Genomic DNA, 20,985 nt, shown 5'->3' with positions numbered 1-20,985 from the left:
CACCAACCTCAAGTTGGGATTTCTTCTTATTTATTCTTTTATTTATTCGAAATACCTCAAAGACCATGTACGTAGGGTTTCACGTGAGGGGTGGGTGAAAACAAAACAAAACGAAACACGTTAGTCGATGTTGCCAAAAAAGTAACTCAATAGCGGCTTTGAAGTGAGCAGGGTTGACGCGAAGAACCATGTATGAGTAATGACAGTTCCAGTGGATGACTGTCGTGATAAAGAGCGCTTGAAAGGTGCGTGCCGGTGCGGGCACGGTGTGCAGCTTTAACATGGCTGATGTGCTGAGAGGCACGATTACCTGGATTGATGAACTGGACTGATGCAACGGGCGACATAAGCTTAATAAATCTAATTAAAAAACAGACACTGATTTGAGCTGTAACTTTGCTAACACAGCATGGAAATCTCGTCCCACATCGTATCGAATCTTGTATCTGCGACTATAGGCGTGGCTAATTTTTTTTTTCGCACCGTGTTCGTATACCATAGACAAAAGGAATCTTCGATTCCTTCTTTTCTGCATGGTTTTGATGCAAGGGCCACGAAAGGACAAAATGCGAGTAGGCACGAAACCAATATCGCCATGACAACGGGTCACCGAAATGGACACGCCTCCTTGCGTGAGTCTTAAGACACGCCGTCTGACAAGCAGAGGTCAGAGGCGTCGCAGAGCGCCATCGAACTTGTACAATCACGTATTTTGTTTCCAAGCTTCAACGGATGTTGGCAAACACTCTACACCGGCGCCATCATCGTCAGAAGAATACTGTGCGCACCTCTAAGCAATGTCTGCAATGTGAGTTTTCTGCTCGTTTAAGGAGTTCGCTAGTTTCTCGAGAGCAATACCGATATCGGCAGCACAAGGAAGGCTTCGCAGAAGTTTTAGACTTGATCAATGGGTCGCTATGCGTTTATGGCAACATAATTTCGCGGGCTAAGTTCGCCGTAATGGATTAGTTTGTTCCCACATGCATGTCTAAAAGTCGCCCACTTGTCATCGTCAGAGTTCTCACCTCAACTTTTGCATATTAATACTCTGCAATACCCAGCAAGTGTTGTGGATTATGCATAAAAGAAAGCTAACGTCAACAGCTGTATCTGAGCATCGATGGTCTCAGGCACATGGAACATCCACCCTGGAGGTAGGCACGTGCGTTCGATGGTAGCCGGTAGAACAGAGGAAATTCACACGGCCAGCGCCAAAAGATACAAACACTATCGCCATTATAAACTCAAGGTAGTGCCGTTTACAGACAGCAAACAACACCGAAAAACTTTATTTTCCGGCCTAAGCGACGACGACGTCCAGATTTTTCGCCAATACGTGTAACTGGGTCCTTTTATCAACAGATTTTTTCAGGTGCGTTCGTGCGTGTGTGTTTGTTCATCACAGGATGTGTGGTATATATTACACGGGCTAAAAAAAAAAAAAAACAGTCGGACTGTAAACAGAATGCATCTAGCCCTCTCCAAAATCGAGAGCTTATGACAGCACATACTTAGTCTATGCACTCGGAGCACCACTAGGGATCTTGCACGTGACATTGAAAGACGCATACATTTTGGATCAGCTTGTTGAAAACATTGTTGAAACTCGCTCATTTCTTCGCAACTACGATTACATGCAGGGTTGCCACTGACTTTCGAGTAAATGTCGCCGAACGACGAGCAAAAAGTCGCCAAAAGTCGCCACTTTTTTACAAATTTCGCCAAAAAAGTCGCCATTCTAGATATGTGCGTCATACCTAGTAATAAAAATGTCCTATCACATATAGCCCCGTAGAATACAGTACCATTCAAGACCCTTAAATTATATTGACGTTTCTCAATGCCAGTCGTATGGCCCGCTTCACCATGGGAGTGCATGGTGCTGCTTCTCCGACTAGCCGCAAGATGTGCATGCGTGGTGGCGCAAGGATGAATGAATGAAACACTCACGATATCCTTCCATCCCTGTCCGCTTGTTTCAAAGGTAGAAGTGTGGTAAACATTGGGCGAAAACCGTGAAAGCGTTGTTTGTGGCCAGCTTTACGCGAACATTATGAATTAAATGGATTAAAAGGTTTATTGAAGGTAAGACGACAGAATTCTTACAGGAACCGATCATTAGTGAGTCTTGCACCTTTGCAGTGTGAACTAATATAATAAAGGACGTCACCGACCCTTTCTTAAAGTCCCTTATATCTACACGCGTCAATCCGATGCGTTATTAATGAACAGGCGAGCAATGTAAAATGTTATATAGCAATTGTTTTCATTGCACACGCTCACCGAGAGCAGTGGAAAATGCCTGAGTAAATAATTTGTTATTGCACAAACAGCCGCGTATCCGCCTCTCTTCACTATTCCAAAACAGTCTTTACGAGCTGAATTAGGGGTACTGCAACAGCGAATAAGTCGCCGAGCTATTCAGAACATTTGGAGCTTTGACGGAACAGATGGTTGGAACCTTCAGCCCCTTCAGAAGCGAAACTTTAGAGAAGCTTAAAGCGCCGAAAGCTATTAACTTATAGTCGAAGACTGCCCCCTCGCGGTTTACATTTTGCTAGAATGTCTCTGGGGGAGGTTGCCGTATCTCCTGCCTCTAGATGAATTCAGGAGATACGCACGAGTTACAGGACGGACATACGGAATGACGCGTAATGTGCACATTCTACTCTTGGGTCTAAAACCAAGAAAAATACAAAGAATGTTGCCGCTCATTCATTGGGAAGGCACTGAGCTCAGGATGTATAACTCAGTGGAGACCTAAGCCGAAAATCGCCAAAAATTCGCCATGTCGCCATTCATCATTTTAGGTCGCCACGGGCCCCTCAAATTCGCCAATTTGGCGAAAAGTAGCCACCATTGGCAACCCTGATTACATGCGATTACGTGATCGAAGTACGGAGTAACGCGCCAAAGCAACCCCCCCCCCCCTTTTTTTTTTTAGCTTTACCAAACTAACGCCGTGTAGCCCGTACGTTTCGCTGTCTCCGTATGTGCCCAGCGCTTCTTGAAGATAGCTTTAGCGTATCTTCAAGACGTTTCAGTTCGACGAAGCATTACTCATACGCCGTTCAAATCAGGTCGACGCATCGGCAAACGAGACATTCAATATGAAACAGACCCGACTGCTCTCGGACCGTATTCAACCGAGCTGTGTGGCCTTTTATAGGGAGCTTCCGGAGATAAGCGTCTCACCGGTGCGTCCTGTGCATTCATAAACAGCGTGTCGCATTTGCTGCCTGCCTATAAAAAAAGGAGAGACGACGGATGGTGGGGAAAGAGGCTTTAAGAACAAACGTTCGTTCCAAGCGAGGCGCGCGCGCATTTGACCTTGGCACTCCGGTGCCGAAGAGCCGCTCTCCAGCGCTGCTCATTAGTCCGCTCACGTGAAACGAGTCGCCCGAATGGTACGTCGCAGTCATTTGCGGACTCAGTCACTCTCGCATAGCATGAGTCAGCCTAGTCGCTCAAGCGTGCTAACTTGTTAGTAAAAATTACAGCAGTGTACTGATGCGGACTCGAGAATCTCCGGATCATTTGAAAGGTATCAAATTGCTCAAGACGGACAAACGGCTACGGTCCGCGTAAGTGAAATGTTGCTATAAATTTCTTGCTATTCGGGTCTTTTTTATTCTTCACACGTTTATTTTATTTATTTATTTATTTTGAAATACCCGCAGTGCGAAGTGAGCAGCAGAGCATGAGCATAATTCTAACAAGAGAGTAACTTTGTTGTTTATTATTTAACTAACGTCCACTGTTCTGCGAGTAAAAATTACAGCAGTGTACTGATGCGGACTCGAGAATCTCCGGATCATTTGAAAGGTATCAAATTGCTCAAGACGGACAAACGGCTACGGTCCGCGTAAGTGAAATGTTGCTATAAATTTCTTGCTATTCGGGTCTTTTTTATTCTTCACACGTTTATTTTATTTATTTATTTATTTTGAAATACCCGCAGTGCGAAGTGAGCAGCAGAGCATAAGCATAATTCTAACAAGAGAGTAACTTTGTTTATTATTTAACTAACGTCCACTGTTCTGCGAGGCAGCTTGCTGTTCACTGATTCGATTATGGCTGCTCTAAGGCGCGTTCATCCGCTCTAACGCAATTAATTTAATTAATCGCGAGCAGCGCCGTTGTCGGTGGCACCTCGATGTTCATTCGCCGTGCTTCGTACGTTTGTATAGAACCTAAGTTCTACAGAGCTGCCCGAAATATTTTTTTATGATTTCTCGATGCCTGTAGCTTTAGTTGAGATATTTAAGTAAACGTCAGAGGCGTTGCAGTAGAGAACTTCGGAATAATTTTGCTTTCATTTCGGAGTTCTTCAGAAACTAGCAGTACATGAACACTTTAAAGTGGCAGCTTTACATCTATAGCTTTCTCGTAAGCCTCTTATCGCAAAATTTTTCACACATTCGCTTCATAGCTGCGCAGGTAAGAGGCGAGGAACATAACGCAAAAGGTACTGCTGATGCCTAATTGACAATTTAGTCGTGGGAATAAGAGCAGAGTGACAAAAAGTGTGATCGTTTAGCTCCTCACAAGTACATCTTATCTGCGAAAAAAAATTTTGTAGTCACACTGCGGTATGTGGGGAAGCCCAAGGCATTACATGCATTTACGATGTATTTAAACGTTGCTTCCAGAGTTGTGGTGTTGTACATTTGAAAGCACGGCGACCGGCTGGTTCAAGCATGGCTAAAGCGTTACTGAAGCGTTACTGAAGGAAGTCTTCGAAGATCCTGAGCATCAGCTTTTAAATAGTGCGGCGACTGCTTTGCCTCGCAAATTTCTGCTGGCACGAAGCGAAAAGCGCGCGTTATAATGCATGTAAACCACTGCGAGGGATGCGCGTTTGACAATCGGATTGCATTGTAGTTCCTTCTCATTTTCAGCAGTTGTATTAAGTGCCGATCGATCAAGCATTTTGGCGCATGGTTCTGCTCTTTCGGGCCTTCAAACTTCACTTAACATTTAAGATTACATTCTGCAGCTCACAAAGCTGTCCCATACTTTTTCCTGACTGCACGAGAACTAAATATAATAGCACAATACTTACTTAGGAGATCTGAAATCGCCTTATAAGTAGTTGTTTGTCATGTTTAGATCTCATAGAGGCATGCATCAATGCGTTGTGGGGTTCTAAATATCCTCTTTTTCTTCTTTTTACAACAACAACAACAACAACAACAATAATAATAATAATAATAATAATAATAATAATAATAATAATAATAATAATAATAATAATAATAATAATAATAATAATAATAATAGCACATCTCTAAACGAAGTCATCACCATTTATTTGAATCGCTATAGCGACAGAATATCTTACACATTTCGCTGCAGTATTGCTACTTCTATTCTTACGAATAAGCCTGTACGATCGTTGGCCCACAAAAGCATCCTTTACTGTGCCCTCATTTCCTCCACATTTTCTAAATTTGTTTATTTATTTGTTTTTTTCGTTAGCGAGCCGATGCCTAAAGAAGTTGTACTTCTCTCTCTATTGCAGATTCCACATAACCATGATACTACGATTGATTCTCCTTAGCTGGCTAGCAGCCAGCGGTCTCTGCCAAGGTAATCCATTGTTTTCTATACTTTGACTTATTATGCATCAAAAGGGTGGGAAAAGGGCCGATGATAAGAAGTGACTTACGTTACACACACTGCCTTCCTCAACCCTCGCACTGACTCGAACGTTATAATCATCGTAAAACAAAATTAGGAGCTTATAAAACAAGGACTTCAAGAGCAGTGCGGAGTTGAAGAAACATCGCACCGAGGTTTATTTTACTGTACCCAAATCCCTCTCTCCATGCTTATTGTACGCCAGGCGGCTTGCGTCCTATATATTTGACTGCGTAATACTATAGAACTCCCAAATACTTACTCAAAAACAAACGCTAGCACCGCCTGTGCTCTGAGTAATCAATTCCTTGCGACCTTCAAGAAAGAATACAAAGCGATTACCAACAGCTCGTAAACGTGCACGTGTCTAGAATTTCAACCTTTTTACGAGCACCAGCTCTGTCTCTAGACATCAAGAAATCCTTGAAAACTTCAACATTTCAAAAAAGAAAAAAAATTACGCCAGTGTATGTTAAAGTTGGCACGAAATAGAACACGCTTCTCACGGACGGCTCAGGTCCGTGCACAACAGACACGAGCTGCAGCGGCCTTGAGCTGAAAGCAAGCGTGGTTTGTATACAACAGATGGTCTAGTTTTAGCAAATAACTGAACTTATAAGGCAGGAAATAGACGCGTGTGAAGGAAATATATTCTATGTCCGTCCACTTTCTCGAAAAGAAAGGCACAAGAACAGTTTACTGAGTTCTCTGTTATAGCTGTTGGTGTTCAAAGCGCGTGTGCAGAAATGACTTTACCGCAGGTGTTTTTTGTTTCTTCATTCCTTCCTAAGAGAGTGTCTAAGTAAGCAACAGTGAAATGATTAAGCCAGAGCGTGAGATTAGTGCTTCGGGTAGCCACAGACAGATTGCCCAATTGTAGGGCTGTGTCTCACAAGCTCTTGACAACTCTCACGCCACTAGAGGATGTTCACTCTTTCCTGCACATTTTCCTGCACCAACTATCGATGCATATGAAAGTCCAGGCGACGATCTGTAGACCATAAATAAACGTAGCCCTGCTAAAATGCGGCTTAATCTTTTTCTCGCCAGATGAGTCGACCACCACGACGACCCTAGCCAGTGACCTGCCAGCGACGTCGACGTCCACAGCGGCTGGCGACACCACGCAGACCAGCACCGCCAAGCCCAGCGACGATGTCGAGGACGACATCAACGACGCCAACGACTTTGTGGATCAGATCCTGGAGGAGGTGCAGACGAGCGAGACTATCCAGTCCAAGATATCGCCCGCGTCCCTGGGCACACTGCAGTACAACGGCTTCGTGCTTTCCAACGCACTCCTCTACGGCGTGAACTCGGTGTACCGCAGCGACAACTGCACTTTCCGCTTCGGCGACTCCTCGTTTGACGTGCTCGTGCACCTTGGCGCGCGGGACCTGGCACTCGAGTCCGACTGGAAGAGGACCTGGCTCTTCATACCGTTCGGCGGTAAGCTGTCTGCCAAGGTAGAGGACGTCAGCATCTCCATGGACATTAATGTCGACAACAACGGCACACCCTCGCTCCGCAAGCTTAAGGTATGCCTTCTGCAACGGGTGACACTTTCCCCAAGTAGTATGCTTTAATAATAACAATAACGAGACGTATGCAGTGTGAGGATTGCGCTAGTTAGAAACTCATCGTGATATTCATTTCTTTTTAACTTTTTAGCTCGAAAAATATTTGTGTTAGGCAAGTTTTTGTGATTATGTTTGCTGTTTTGCTACGCTAACAATGTTATAATGGCAGTAAAGCGGCATATTAATATCTTTTTAGCCAGGGAATAAAGAGCGTGATCATGCCTAAATTTTACACAGAATGCGAAAGAGTCGGGAAGGTGTAGCTTATAAAAGAGAGAGAGAGAGAGAGAGAGGCGACAGCGTACGTGAGAGTTACTCTGTTCATGCAAATCAACACTCCAACCACGTCAATGTTTATATGGTGTAACATTCTGGGCATGCTGCGATAGCCTTCCAGCTTGATGCACATGATGCGCGTGCAAGTTGTCACATTTTCATGATGTTAAATTTACATACTTCGCTTGCAAAGCGTAATTCTAACCGTCGCCGAATTCAATTCGTGGACGTGCTGTTCTAATCATTAAGCATGAAAAATTTACTCTATGGGTACACCATATACCTAATCAACTTCAACACTGTGTAATGCGATAGCTCAATTACCTCCACACTTTTGTTTGCATCCGCCTTAACATAGCTTACATGCTGGCCCCTACCACAACGAAAACCGAATTTGCGAACCAGCATTCAGTTCAGTTTTGCTAGCTGTTTTTATTCAGATTCAATCAACGTCACTCGGGCGACAAGTTCCGCGTAGCGCAAGGCACAAGTGCGCGCCAATCTTGCTGTTCCGTCGACTAAAACAAACCACATAGCTCATCGCGCGACTTCCCATCGTACGAAGACAGCTTCTGCCAAATGTATGATGTGGCTACTTCAGCTTGTCGAAACGTCTTAATGGTCGGCTCTCAGACGCGCGCAGTTTCCGAGTCGGCTACCGTGAACAACTCGAGCACGTGCAACCTTACAGCGTCCGCGCACTGTTTATATCCGAGCCCGAATCTCGCTGATGCCAGAGCGCGTGTTCACGCAGGTGGCTCGCCTGAGCGACATCCGCATCACCCGGGCAACGGGCGCGAGCGTCCTGTTCAACTGGGCGCTGCGCAGCATCCTCAACTGGGCCGTCAACGCCAACAAAGGCCGCATCATCCAGCTGGTGGAGACCGACGGAGCGATGGCCATCAACGAGGCCATGAAGGACCTGGGCACCAAGCTCACCTCGCTCAATGAGTTCCGCAAGCGCTAGGTCGTGCGCGGCCACGGGAACGAGCGGGGGCGCGGAGGGTCACGCTGCAGAACGCGCCGGCATCTCGAATAAGCGCCCAAGAAAAATCGTGCGGGGCGAGGCACAATAAGCTGCGGCGTTTTCCATCCCCGTGCTCCCGATGAAGCCAAGCTGATACTATAGCCAAGTTGAGGGTCTTCTGTAAAATCCGCGCGTACGTTGTATACTGTGCCGTTATAGACTTTAAGCTGCATGGGCATTACAAATGTGTTCGCGCGCGCCTCCTGCGCCAACCATTAATTTCGTCAGCAATAATTATACACGCTTTGTGAGAGTGCTGGATAATGTTACGATATTCGCAAGAAATCGTAATCAGAAACATTGCACTTCAGCCAATACAGTGAACAGTATGCAAGAACGCCAAGTACATTCAGAAGTAAAGGTAACGGCATCGCAGCGCCGTATGACGGCGCTGCGCTGCAAATCTGTTGTTACTTTGTAGTATCGCAACTTCGAAAAGAAAAAAAAAAAGACTTGATCAGGCTTGGAATGAGACTAAATGCCAAACAAGAGAGCCAAGTGAGAGTTTCAAGACTTGCATTCTTGCAAACACGTATGAAATTACGTGACGCACAAACTTGCCAGAGTTGTATACACAACGGAATGCACGAAAATGGCCGGCCATTCATGCAGTGCCCGTTACAGCAACAAATGCTAAAGTATCTTGACCGAATCGTTGCGAAGGAGCTTCCCTTCTATAGCCCGTTATTTGCCGTTGTGCGCTGTCAATTCAGTCGGTAGCAGTGTGTGCCAACAGTTCGGAGCACACGATTGTGACATAGGATACGTGAGAACGCTGCACTATATCCGTCGCGTTTTTTCTCTTCTTGATGGCGCGATAACTGTGATAATACACAGCTGCGATTCGCGGTTTTTTTTTGTATTTAATGTAATTATATTTTTCATATAGAGTATAGCACACTTGACATATATCAACGAAGCTTTACGCTCAAGCCGGATCATAATCCCATCGCATGCATGATTCACCTGCGCCTTCACGCAAACGAGATGCACAGTGAGACTGGTCAAACACTGTTTCCACGGCACGGAAGCATCAGTGGGAGCTTCTCTACACACAAGCGCTACACACCCGGTGATGTTCTAGTACTTTAATAAATGTATGTGTCATGTGTCCCGAACGTTGAGTTGTACTTCTTTCTTCTTATGGGTCCTGAATCGATAGCCATGTGCTCTCGCTCTCAGCATCGGCCCAACGGTCCTTCAGGCATCCGCTTGGACTAACGGTTTCTGCGGTCTCGCCGCAGCGGCACAGTGTTTTCGGCATAATAATAATAATAATAATATCTTTGGTTTAACGTCCCAAAACCACCATATGATTATGAGAGACGCCGTAGTGGAGGGCTCCGGAAATTTCGACCACCTGGGGTTCTTTAACGTGCACCTAAATCTAAGTACACGGGCCAGTGTTTTCGGCATTGGGGGCTTATGGGATCTATGTTTACTTGAGGGTTTATCCGAAACGTGTCAGAGAGATATTTGAGATTTCTTTGCGATGATCTCAAACATCTGTCTGCCCCCTTCGTGCTGCATGCCTTCTTTCATTGTGCATTGCGTATGTTCTCTTTCCTATCTCTCAGTGAGAGAGAATCACAAACGTCATCATACAAAAGAAAAAAAAGCGAGGTCTCTGTCCACGATTCAAGATGCTTTTTGCGAATGTCAATAAAAATGAGAAAATAAAAAGATGAGGGTATAAAGCGAATTCAACCGTTCCTATATACCTTCCCTATTTTTGGTCGCTGTTTTGCTGGGACATGTGCCGACCATTGAATAGGTAGTACATGATGTACGCTCTTTCCTTCGATTATGCTCCGTATTTCTTCAGCTGTCGACCTCCCGGCCGCCACTAAGCTTGAACAAAACCCAGCATGCGAGCATACGGGACACGGGCGCCGCGAGGAAAACGTTCATTTTCTCGAGGCCTCGCGCTATACGATATATCATGAAATCGACGGGTACATGTCCGGTGTTCGCGCAGTGGATTTCAGGCTGCACCTGCCAGTTCCCATGCAATATATCACAATGTCGCAAGGAGGCAAAACTGTTATATGTATACACCAGCCGCAGTGGCTAGCTCAGTGGCTATATGTCATTACGCATGTTACTGTACAATGTTGCGTTTTCGATTCAGATATCTTCGCGTATTCCTGTCCAAGAATCAAAGTTTCAGAAGTTTCGAATGAGTTTTTGTGTTATAGGGCCAAGCAAACCCTCTGCCTTTATATATATAGTATATATACCGAATACATAACTAGGCATTCCGATTTTGAAAACGGATGCAGCAAGAAGTTGGGGCGCTCTTCAGCTTTTTCGGTGAAAGTGTGCGCAAGATAGCTACACAATTAAAGCCGATAACAAGATGCGTTTTCGTGTAATCGGGATCAGCAGGAAGAGACTCGCGCAGATGAAGTTCTCGCATGCGCATATGCGCGCCGCTGGAAGTAAAACACCGATTCTTTAGAGTCGATCGAGTCATTGTTCATCATAACTGACGGCGCTCTTCGGCAATGCGGGCCCCCTTGTGCGTGCGACAGGCCGGCTGCGTGCTCAGTAGCGGCTACAAATTGCAAGTCAAGCGTCTGCCTTCTACGGCAACAACATGCCACGGTGTTCTACGCTGCGCTGTCTCTTGTTTCTTGCGACATGCATGATGACATCAGGTGAGTGTGCAAAGCAACGCGGTGGCCGTCAGTATGAGAAAAGAAAGACTGCCCTCAATGTAGCTCAGCGCTGTCGAATTGTTATTGATAACAATATCTAGGGTTTTACGAGCCAAAATCATGATATATGATTACAAGGCACGCCGGAGTGGGGGACTCCGGAAGTTTCGTCCATGTGGGGTCCTTCAACGTGCACCTAAATCTAAGTGCTCTAGCATTTCGCCTGCATCCAAATGCGACCGCTGCGGCAGGGATCAAACCCGCGACCTTTGGGTCAGCAGTCCACTGCAGTCGAATTGTTAAGACAGTCGCAGGGTGATTTAACGTCCCGAAACTGTGACACAGTGGGTTGACGCCGTAGTGGAGAGCTCCGAATTTATTCTGACCACCTGCGGTTCTTTAATGTGCGCTTTAAACCTGAGTAAACGAGCGCTTTTGCATTTCGTTCCTATCGAAATGCGGCCGCCGCCCGGCCAGGCATCGGACCTACGACCTCGCGCTGTGAAGCTATATACATCTAGCGATCCAACGCGCTCCCATACATTACCCACTGCAGCCTACCGCCTGCTAAGTCGAAAAGTTGATATCGCCGTAAATAACGTCAGCGAACTCACGATGACTAACAGGAAGCGGCCAAATTAACAGACTCTATCTGAAGCAGTGCAAATGATTATGTATATAAAACCAGTGGATAACACCTTCGTCATGAGGTAAACAAGCTATGTGCAAAGCCAGAAACTTAAACGCGCGTGGAACACGTCTGTTTTGTGGGAGACGGAAAAGCCCTAATGAGAAATGTTGCATTATGTGTACGGTAGGTCGACCATTATTTATTACCAGGGTTTTACGTCCCAAAACCATGATATGATTATGAGGGATGCCGTAGTGGAGGGCTCCGAAAATTTCGACCACCTGGGGTTCTTTAACGTGCACCTAAATCTAAGTACACCGGCCTCTAGCATTTTGGGCTCCATAGAAAATGCGGCCGGCGCTGCCGGGATTCGATCCCGCGACCTTCAGGTCAGCAGTCGAGCGGTATAACCACTAGACCACCACGGCGGGTGGCAGGTCGACCACGTTTAGCAATTAGCCCGGTTAGTTTCTACTTCTATCTATTCTTCACAACAGCGAATGTTTTCTTTTTTTTTAATGTGTGCATGGCCCACTTGGCTTCCTCCCACCCCCACGCACATACACACAAACGGTGTTCTATGTCCTAACGACAAACTTTTTGATCCGTGTAAAACGCGAGGGCCGTCGCCGCCGTTGCCTCACCGTTCTCGTCGACAGGCAGCATTTTGTCTCGTTGTAAAGTCTCGCTTCAGGGACAACCCCGTTTAATTGGACTGCTTTTAATTGCATGCAGTAGAGCGTGGAAAGCGCAAACGAGCCAGCCTTGAACTGAACACGCAGGAGCCATTTCGACACGAAGGGGCGCGCCTTTGTCCGTAAAAACAAGTTGTATTCAACACAGATAACGAAAAAAAGAGTATTAACGAAAAAAAGCTGGAGTTTTCTAGCCTTTACTGACCCGGCCGTTCATATCTGAGTCACGTGCCAGCCGCATTCTAGCCAAGGCCGGCTACTTTGAAATGTAGATTAAGGGGAAAAGCAAACGCTGAAAAACCAAAGGGAGCGGATAGTCGTACCCACGTATCAGGCTTCAGCGGTTTCCAAACAACTATTATTTGCAGTCGGAGGAAAGGGAGAAAAGACGGACGATGGGCGATTGGGGCGATAGAACTGACTGTGTACACACTCACACATGCGTTGACCGGAGATCATCCTTCGACTGCGGACCACCCGCAGTGCATACAGCTGTCAGATATCTTGACCCTGAAGATCAGGACCACCGATGCCCACACATTCTCCATTTTGTTCACCGGTTCAAGATATCTCTACGAAGTGTCAGCTGCCGAAACGCGCAAAGGTGCCTGGCGGTGCCTAGCGGTGCCAGCGGGCACATTTTATCGCGGTTACTGCATTAAGACGCTAAACCAAGACATAGCGCGTAGCGGCTAACGATAACGATCTGGAAAACCGGGCAACACGATGATTTGCCACCAGATCCGATGAGCGGGATAATGATGCCGATTTTAAGGACGCAGCCTCATCAGTCTCCGGAACTTTCTTTTAAACGTTGCAGCCACTTCATGCGCCTTATACTCCCTTCGATTTAGGTGAACTGTCCTACAGGTGCGAAATCCCCTGGATCGCAAAACGAGTGCTCACGAAAGCTGCTATCTTCGCCTGCAACGTTCCGCCAGATATTAGCGCCCTTGCGTTAATAAGACACTTGCTATAGATATTGCCCGGTAAGCTAACTATGTAGTCCGCAACAAGTTTTCCTGACCGTGCTTACAGACAACTGTGGCTGCAGTATGCAAGAGAAAATGTAGGTCGGTAGGAAAGTTTCCCACCCCGCACAATTTTGAGCGCCGTTCCACTGGAGTGGGCTATAACTTGGGGGAAACACGGGGTTACTAGTTCAATAATATAATAATTGTTGGGGTTTCCCATCCCAAAACCACGATATGATCATGAGGGACGCCGTAGTGGAGGGCTCCGGATATTTCGACCCCCTGGGGTTCTTTAACGTGCACCTAAATCTAAGCACACGGGCCTCTAGCATTTTCGCCTCCATTGAAAATGCGGCCGCCGCTGCCGGGATTCGATCCTGCGACCTTCGGGTCAGCAGTCGAGCACCATAACCACTAGACCACCGTGGCGGTTACTGCTTCAATTCCCGGCCGCAGCGGCTGCATTTAGATGGGGCGGAACGTAAAATGTCGTACATATAGTGTATCTAGGTATACATGAACGAAGAGTTCGTCGTTAGAATATATCCGCAAGTCATATAACCATATCACGGTTTCGGCACCTAAAAGCCCAGAACTTAGTTTGAAATTTTGGACAGTGCACTTGCGCCGTGCGCCACTGCACTCGTGTCATTAAATGCGATCCTGTTCGAGTTTCAGTTTTAGGAATTACAACGGTAACCCACCCTCACCTGTACCCCAAAGGTACCCCACCCTTATCAGGTGAAATTAAAATAATCTACATCACCATTGTATAGCAGACGCCGCGCTCCGCTTAGGCTACCGGTGCCCATCCACGGTACTGAATCCACACGAAGCAAACACTTTGCGAGCAGCAGTAAAGGAAGAAAATGCTGCAGGCGAAGCTGAGCTATAGGACTTTTCAGATTCACTGGACTTTGGAAAGCGGTGGACACGAAAGGGAGGGTGCTTGGTGACCGTTCCCAACTGCACCCCCTCCGCTCGCACACACGCACGCGCTCTGCAGAATGACTTCTCTTTCAGATGCAGGTTGAACAATGTAGTGGCATGTAAGCGACTGTTGACTCCCACCCTTTCGCCATCGCCTCCCCATCCGTCTTCACAGTGACTAGTAGATATAGCTTATATATAAGCACGCTTCTGCTATAAGACACAATCTACCCTACATAAGGGTATAATGACAACCTTGTAGGTTCGACACGTTAGCATATGAGTGCAACAAAGTGGATGGACGAATGACGGGAACACGGGACAGGGCGCCAACCCCGAAAGCTTTCATTGGAAAACGGCTTGGTGATGTAGGCCGGTTTTTATGCACTGAGCACAATATAAACAAGGTAAACGAATAAACATAATGAAAACACATTGTCATGTTGCATTTTTCTCTATTTCGTTCCTACTCTGAAAGTACATTGAACTTGCAGTACATCATGAAAGCGTCTTTCAATAGAGGCGCTAGTAGTCAGTCAATGCTACACTTCCCGTCTTCTCGTCCTTCACGACCGTCTGTGCACGTTGTGCCCTCTGCCCTGACTCAGTCATGCAGCGTAGATCACAACTTCGCGGAAGAAACGCGTCAGCCATTGGGAACATGATGGAAACAGCACGCACTAATATACTCGGCAAACAAACAAATAATCATTATTGAGACGTATCATCCAGGAGCTGTTGGCACAATTGCGCGAACTTCTTTTAACCTTCTTTTTTACCTCTGCCATTAGACAATCAATTGTCACTTGCGCGTATCCTGCTAAACCGAGTTTAAATTTACCGTCGAAAAAAATGCTTCCGAAGTTGAATTCCAGAGCAGTGATAAAGCGTGCCCGAGGGGCCAATTTCGGCGCTAGCTGAGTGCGGAAGAGCCTTCGCATCCATCCCGTGCCAGGTGCGCTTTTCTTTTCCACACTCAGTGCACGCAGCAGCGCGGGTCACGCCGCCGCACCACAGGGGGCTGGACACGACGCGCATAGCGAACGCCATCGTGGACGAGATGCTGCGCGTGTTCCGGCTGAACGCGGCGCTGGTGGAGCGTCTGACGCCGCTGCGCGTTCCGGGCGAGCTGCGCTTCCCGGGCGGCCGCGTGCACGACGTGCGCGTGCTCCGGCTGCCGGCGCTCGAACGCCGCGGAGACGTGGCCGCGTCGCTCAGCGGCGGCGTGCTCGTCCTGTCGGGAGGCCTGGGCCTCGACGAGCTGCTCGTGCAGAGCCGGTACAGCGCCGGCCCGCGACAGCCTCTGCAGCTTGAGGGCGAGATCGACGGACGCGTCACCAACCTCACTGCCGGCGTGCAGCTCACAGTCAACGTGGCGCAGGCCAGAGCTGTCCTCGACGTATTCAAGGTGCCTGCCCTTCGCACCGCTCGCGTGAGCCTTTACTGGGACGTCGTGCGCTCGCTGAGCCACTGTACTTCAGTGTGGTTGAAGCGCAGCTAATTCGAAGTTTACGCAAAACTTTCTTTTATCGCAATTACTAAACGGTGCATTTCTTTATTGGTTCAGCTGCGTCCCCGACGTAGGTACGGGCGCAGATAAATCTGATGCTTTTTACTTGGGGTGTGCGAATATTCGAGTTTCGAATTCGAATAGAATAATACCTAATCGAATAATTCGATTCGACTTTCAAATAGCCGATATTCGAAGTTTCGAATAATTCGAAAGGACGAATATCTAAAACGCGACAAACACCAATGCTGCAACTTGGTTAGAGTGGGGTGGCTAAAACTATTGCTAATGTCGTTACAGTAGGCTTTTCGTTGAAACTTTCACCGATATCCTGGTTCAAAAGCAAGCACATGTTTATTTTAAAGACTATTATGTCATTTTCGCAGGTAAAAAAAAAAAAACACGTGAGAAAACTGCCAAGCCCTTCCCAACTTCGCGTCCGAAACGGACTTGCGTAGTTCGGTTGCGTATGGCGCAAGCACCGTAAAACGTCCCACGACTTTGGCCCGCGAAACCCTCTGTGCAGTCGCCACTGCCGCACCACCGAGCATGGATCTGCACTTTATCTATGTGTCGTCGAAATCGCTTTGCGATGTCTTCCCATTCCTGCTACTGAGGTACCCAGTGAGCGCATGTTTTCAAACGCAGGAAACAACGTAACATCACGGCGAGAGAGCCTGAAGACAGGTCATGTGGAACAGCTTGTGTTTCTGCATGACTATTTGTAGTCTTTCGGTAGTAGTCACTCACCGCGTTATGTGCTCGAGGACATGATCAGATTTCACTGCTTTGTCCTTTTCTTTCAATTTTCAATAAAATCTTTTGTATTCGATATTCGATTCGATATTCAATATTTTTGGCCACTATACGGTACTATTCGACTCGAATTCGATTGGAGATGAAATTTAGCTATTCGCACACCCCTACATTTTATTTTGTCTCGCAATACTGCCGTACGTGTCGTGTTGTTTCAGAATTTTACATTTTCTTCTCTGCGCAATGAAAGAGCCTTGGATGGAATTAAACAAGGCTCCCTCTCCAGCGCTGCCATCACCATATTGCTAAAGCAGTTCAACAAAAATTTGCGAAGTGTTCTTCGGTTTCCGCAAACCTTAAAATGCTGCGTTTTAATAATTGTTGGGGTTTAACGTCCCAAAACCACGATATGATTATGAGGGACGCCGTAGTGGAAGGCTCCGGAAATTTCGACCAGTACCTTTAACGTGCATCTAAATCTAATTACACGGGCCCCTAGCATTTTCGCCTCCATCGAAAATGCGGCCGGGATTTGATCCCGCGACCTTAAATGCTACGTTTTCTTCGATAAAATTTATATTCTCTCTCGACCAGTGAAAAGCCGAAATTAGGACCTGAATCAAGAAAGTGAAATTAAGAAAATGGTACTGTCTTGAGTCACATATCATGATCGCAGCATTGAACATTATAATAATATCTGGGGTTTAATGTCCCAAAATCACGATATGATTATGAGGGACGCCGTAGTGGAGAGCTCCGGAAATTTCGACCACCTGAGGTTCTTTAACGTGCACCTAAATCTAAATACACGGGCCTCAAACATTTTCGCCTCGATCGAAAATGCAGCCGCCGCGGCCGGGATTCGATCCCGCGACCTTCGGGTCAGCAGTCGAGCGCCATAACCACTAGACCACCGTGGCGAGGCGCAGCATTGAATAATGTTAAACCGTCGATCAAACGGAAAAAAGATGATCGCAGACGTTATACTTTATTGATATCATGGAAACCTCAACATGATATATAGACGTCGCTGTCTATCTGTTGCATTCGAAGATAACTTTAATCATGATCTTCTGAATTGTATTTATAACGGGAACAACCAGGGTGTCGGAACAAAATGTTTTTGGTTTCGGTTTTAATTTCGTTCCACCGCAAAAAGTTCCGTTCCGTTTCTGTTCCGGAACAAAAAAACGATTGTTCCGTAATGGTTCATAACGGTTTTTATTTTTGTGCAAAAATTTGAATTTAAACTAACGATAAAAAAACACTGGATTTGTGGTATAGTCACTTGCGCTCCTCTTAAGAAAGTGGGACAGGGGTAAAACGCGTTATTCCCACGTTCTCCAGAGCGGAAGTAACTATACCACGAATTCCTACCAACTAGCACAAACAAGCACCCTTCAAAGTCATAGTAATTATTTTCTCAAAAGTCAATTACGAATATTTTGAGCAGGCAGAATGCTTTGTGTCAAGGGAGTGAGCATGATCTCAGAAGCAGCACGTCATCGAGCGTACTCGCTGATGTGCGAGACCGCTGTTCAGATAAAACAAACTTCAACGCCGAGAATGCCCTCTTCACGTTGGCCTGCATGACAGGCACACGAAAGTCCACTTGCGTTAATATAAACGTCCCTGGTTTCCACTGTTTTCGTTTCCCGCAAAATTTCAACACATATTTATTTTGGAATTCCTGCCTGAGGTACGCGCTAATACTGTGCCCCGAGATATGCATTATTGCTCACGTTGCATGACATCGGTTGTTTCGGATGGCCAAGTTTTCCCGTGAATCCAAAAACGATAAAGAAATTTCGGTTTCACTCCGGAACGAAATAATACATACAGTTTCGGTTACGTTCTCGTTACCGTCAGAAATATCGTTTTTTTTTCTCGTTTCGTTTTTGTTCCGTTCCGACACACAGGTAGCAACAACAAGGCTAGCATATTTCGTGTTGTAGTTGTAATAGCTCTAAAACGAGGCGCGCAAATTAGGCAAGCTCGGACGAAGAAAACGGTGGTCCCGTCTCCTTTGTCTAGTAGTTTATAAATTCCGTGTTATTGCAAAGAAAAGCACTCAAAGACACATATACAGTAAAAACTCCATCTAACAAAACCCGATTTCACGAAGCTCCCGATCTAACGAATAAATTTCCATTCCCCGGCAAATACCCATAGGGTTCAGTTCATCAATCTCTGAAGGCGGCCTTGCACCTTTAATGGGACTCGTGTTTAGAACTGCGCGACATATTCTGGGCCAATGGCAAAGCAGCACCTGTGCGTTACGCGCCACGAAAGCGCTGCTGACTTGCTTGCGGGCCACAAGCCTGAACTAAACTTTGTAAACAGTGTAGTCCGTGTGTGGTGTGTGTGTGTGTGTGTGTGTGTGTGTGTGTGTGTGTGTGTGTGTGTGTGTGTGTGTGTGTGTGTGTGTGTGTGTGTGTGTGTGTGTGTGTGTGTGTGTGTGTGTGTGTGTGGTGTGTGTGTGTGTGGTGTGTGGTGTGTGTGTGTGTGTGGTGTGTGTGTGTGTGTGTGTGTGTGTGTGGTGTGTGTGTGTGTGTGTGTGTGTGTGGTGTGTGTGTGTGTGTGTGTGTGGTGTGTGTGTGTGTTGTGGTGTGTGTGTGTGTGGTGTGTGTGTGTGTGTGTGTGTGGTGTGTGTGTGTGTGTGTGTGTGTGTGTGTGTGTGTGTGTGTGTGTGTGTGTGTGTGTGTGTGTGCGTGCGTGCGTGCGTGTTGGCTGTATGTGTTATGTGGTTATCAGTGTATATACCATAATCATCACCCAGCACCTGGAGTAGCACGTGAGGCGAATAGCCAGGCTAACATCTCCAGCTTTTCATTAAAACATTTCTCTCTCAACCCGAATTAACAAACTAACTTGGCCAACAAACCCGATTTAAAGAAGTTTTTACTTAAAAATCGAGTAAAAAAGCAGGATTTTTCTTCTAATTTTGATAGAGCAGGGTTTTTCTTCTAGCGTGCGCTCTAACCCAATCGCGTTAAAACATGTCGGCGCCCGAGTCACGGACATATCTTTATTTTGACGAGGCTTTGCGCCGCACCCATGCACGGAATAACGGACTCGGCAGTCGGTGGCACTCCTACGAGCCGAACGGTGCTATAGACTAGTTTACGGACGGGTTTCGGTGCCGCCATGCTGGGCTGTTAACCTTGCCGTGTTTTACCTTGAACCTAAGCGAACGGTGTTACGGTGGGCGTATACACATGAAAACTGTTGTGTTGGTGCATTCGGCGTTTCCTGACTTCATCAGTTCGCGTCAGATACACAAAAATAAGAAAACATTCGTTTAACAGCCCATGATGGCGGCGCCCATATGCCTTACGTAACATAGTCTATAGGGGCTGCGGCGGTTGCTTTCGTTATTTCATGGTTTATGCGACAGATAGCTCTGATCCTCTCCTCGCATCTTTCTCGCTCGGCCTGCTCGCACAGTCACTGCATTCGTTCTCTGCGTCTTCGCATACCGGTACCGTCTTCACGTGACCGTCTATCCATGACCTGCATCGCGCGGGCATGGTGGCCCCTATGTCTAGGCGACATGGGAGGCTCCATGTTCGGGCTGCCCTCGCGAACTTTTCACACGCGCAGGCGTGGGTTGGCGGCAAAAACAATGCCGTGATAGCTAATGGGTGTCGCTACGTTACAATTTTAGATTTCGACGAACCGAAAAATTCCTTCTCTTCCGAACTTCCCGATTTAACGAAATAACTCTAGCGTAGTCATCACTCCGATAAATCGAATTTCAACTGTAACGGTACACCATTCGGCCAATAAAAATTGCTAGTTTCTGATCAATTTCTGGTAAATAATTCAAATGAAAGGAGCAAGCGATACAGATATTTTGATTTGAAAAAAGTTTCATTCGGTTTGGATTAAATAAATGCTCAAATTTAGACCTGCACTTCTACATACTCCATAGTAACGTTTGGCCATTGAATAGCTATTCATATAAAAGGGGGACCGGTGACTCACAAAGGCTTGCGAGTTGGAGGTGTGATAGCATTATTGGGACACGCAACTGGAATACCTCGTTCATACTCGCGGTCCAGTTGTGCGCCTGGTATATTTTTTCAGAGCCGAATCCTAGTACTATCGGCGGAGGAGTAGCAAGAACGGTGCCTGCGTGGTGCTTTGTGATGTAACATCATTTTGTATTACAGGCGTGTTTCAGAATTCGGCGGACTTTAAACATGCCGCATTAAAGCCTGCGGCAATGTGTTTCCTTCCTAAATAAACAGAAAATGCATGGTTCATTGCTTTTCTGTGTTCTCGTGCACAGCGTCCACAA

General features: G+C 46.5%; 2 protein-coding genes across 2 annotated transcripts in view; both read left to right on the top strand.

Annotated features, from left to right (window-relative positions):
* LOC119378603 (uncharacterized) overlaps window positions 1-9,625 on the top strand; it is a 33,916-nt gene extending 24,291 nt beyond the window's left edge. Inside the window, exons 2-4 of the mRNA XM_049411501.1 lie at window positions 5,525-5,592; window positions 6,694-7,181; window positions 8,254-9,625. Of these exons, the coding sequence (XP_049267458.1) occupies window positions 5,538-5,592; window positions 6,694-7,181; window positions 8,254-8,466 (756 nt within the window). The 5' untranslated portion in view covers window positions 5,525-5,537 and the 3' untranslated portion in view covers window positions 8,467-9,625. The remainder of the gene's footprint in view (window positions 1-5,524; window positions 5,593-6,693; window positions 7,182-8,253) is intronic.
* Window positions 9,626-15,281: 5,656 nt separating this feature from the next.
* On the top strand, window positions 15,282-15,975 carry LOC119387981 (uncharacterized). Its single transcript, XM_037655578.2, has one exon. The coding sequence runs from the start codon at window positions 15,477-15,479 to the stop codon at window positions 15,915-15,917; it is 441 nt and encodes a 146-aa protein (XP_037511506.2). The 5' UTR covers window positions 15,282-15,476; the 3' UTR covers window positions 15,918-15,975.
* The last annotated feature ends 5,010 nt before the right edge of the window (window positions 15,976-20,985 follow it).

Source organism: Rhipicephalus sanguineus, chromosome 1 (assembly GCF_013339695.2).
Source record: "Rhipicephalus sanguineus isolate Rsan-2018 chromosome 1, BIME_Rsan_1.4, whole genome shotgun sequence".
NCBI lineage: Eukaryota > Metazoa > Arthropoda > Arachnida > Ixodida > Ixodidae > Rhipicephalus > Rhipicephalus sanguineus.
This window is presented reverse-complemented; position numbering and strand designations above follow the sequence as displayed.

What these genes read in the sequence shown, in the direction of transcription:
- LOC119387981 (XM_037655578.2), top strand. Translation starts at nt 15,477, where the DNA reads ATGCTGCGCGTGTTCCGGCTGAACGCGGCGCTGGTGGAGCGTCTGACG.